Below are 1,893 nucleotides of genomic sequence, written 5' to 3' on the forward strand. Positions count from 1 at the left end.
CATGACCTGCCTTTCGAGATCTCTTCTCAAGTCTGATCATCTCGAACGAGCAGCTCACAAACGTGGAGAGACTTCATTATCTCCGCTCGGCGCTCATACACGGTGACACTCATCGATCGTGTGATACCACGGCTCTCTCACGTGTCATCTCACCATGTCAGACGATCATAAAACGGGCAAGGCGGACCGCCCGGTGACTCAGCAACTGGAACTGCGGCCGGGAGATCGCTTATCCTCGAGGACGGCGTCTCCGGCTCGGCTCTCCACGGAACTCGCCCTGAAGGTGCAGACGCAGCTGGGTCGGATCTCTACTCTCAAGGCCATCGCAGAAATTCTCCCGGAGTCCCTTGCAGAGATTTCTATTGAAAAGGTAAATCAGCTCTGGCTTCAAATTGAGGAGACGCACAAGGCGTTTCTCAAGGAACACACCTACTTCGAGGTCTCATGGCCCTCTGCGCTCACTCATCACGAGCATTTCTCGGGGAACGCTCATCAGGAGGAAACGCTGTGCCACACGCAAGCGCGACGCATCATCGGCGTACTCCGCCACTCACTGACAGCTTCGTCTGCTCAATCAACCTGTGGTTCGTCGGTCACGCCCTCGAACTGAAGAGACGGCGCAATCGTCGAGACCAGCTCACACGTCCGCTCATCCTGCTCAACTCTACTCGCCACAGCCTTGTCAGTGAGTAGCTCATCCACCACTCATCGCTCAGCGCGTCTACTCATGGACGCAGGATCCGAACTCACCTTCGTCACGGAGAATCTCATTCGGCAGTTCAACATCCCTCGTCAATACTCAGGTATTGTCATCACTGGAATTGCAGGCAAGGAGTGTACTCGGACACGAGGAGTCGTGTCACTCACGTTACGCTCGACACATTCTAACGCAGCTGCCACAATTCAAGCTCATGTCCTCCGGACAGTTACATCAATCTTACCATCGTTCGAGGCGGAACCGGAAGAATGGCCGCATCTCAGGAACTTGGCATTAGCCGATCCAGACTTTCTCATCCCGCGGCCAGTTGACATCCTCATCGGCTCAGATGCATACGGGCAAGTCATCAAGCCCAATATCATTAGGCATTCTCTACTCATGCCGATAGCGCAACTCTCCATTTTCGGATGGCTCGTTCTTGGATCAGTCAATAGAGAAGCAACACGCACATCAACGCATCATGCTGCTACTCAATTCAACGAGGATGCTCTTAATGAGTTATTGACGAAATTTTGGAATCAAGAGGAGGTGCCTACTCACGATGTCACTCAGCTCACTCCTAACGAGCAGAGGTGCGAGAAGCACTTCAATACCACACACTTTCGTGATTCTTCAGAGAGGTACATCGACAGGATTCTACTCAATTCACCAGACGATCTTTTGGGTGATTCTTACAACGTCGCTCATCAATGTCTGAAGGGATTACGCAGACGATTCTCAAGGGATGTGAATTATCAACGTCTCTATCAACAATTCATGATTGATTACGAGACACTCAACCACATGACGAAGGCATCATCCATCTCCAGTCATCGCTCACATTTTCACCTGATACATCACGGTGTTCTCAAGCCGGACAGTATTACAACGAAATTGCGGGTGGTTCTTAATGGCTCCAGCGCATCCACATCAGGCTGCTCTGTCAACGACCTCATGTACACTGGAGCAAAATTACATATGAACATCTCAGAGGTTCTACCATGGATACGTAGACATCGTCACATTTTCGCTACGGACATCACCAAAATGGACAGACCGATTCAGATTCACAAGGATGACTGGGAGTTACAGCGGATACTCTGGAGGGACAATCAGCTCAATGAGGTGCCATATCATTCAACAAAGGTCACTGACGGGACGAAGGTCGCACCATTCTTAACCGTACGGACCTTGTC

At 50.9% G+C, this 1,893-nt stretch overlaps 1 protein-coding gene across 1 annotated transcript; it reads left to right on the forward strand.

The window, feature by feature from the left end:
- Window positions 1-727: 727 nt before the first annotated feature.
- LOC105561610 lies at window positions 728-1,879 on the forward strand (the record flags this gene model as incomplete). The annotated part of the gene is made up of 1 exon (XM_012011734.1): window positions 728-1,879. A coding segment is annotated over exon 1 (1,152 nt), but the record flags the coding sequence as incomplete, so codon positions are not given.
- Between the last annotated feature and the right edge of the window lie 14 nt (window positions 1,880-1,893).

The sequence above is a fragment of the Vollenhovia emeryi genome, unplaced genomic scaffold (genome assembly GCF_000949405.1).
Source record: "Vollenhovia emeryi isolate VEMERY1.0 unplaced genomic scaffold, V.emery_V1.0 DF945257.1, whole genome shotgun sequence".
Lineage (NCBI taxonomy): Eukaryota > Metazoa > Arthropoda > Insecta > Hymenoptera > Formicidae > Vollenhovia > Vollenhovia emeryi.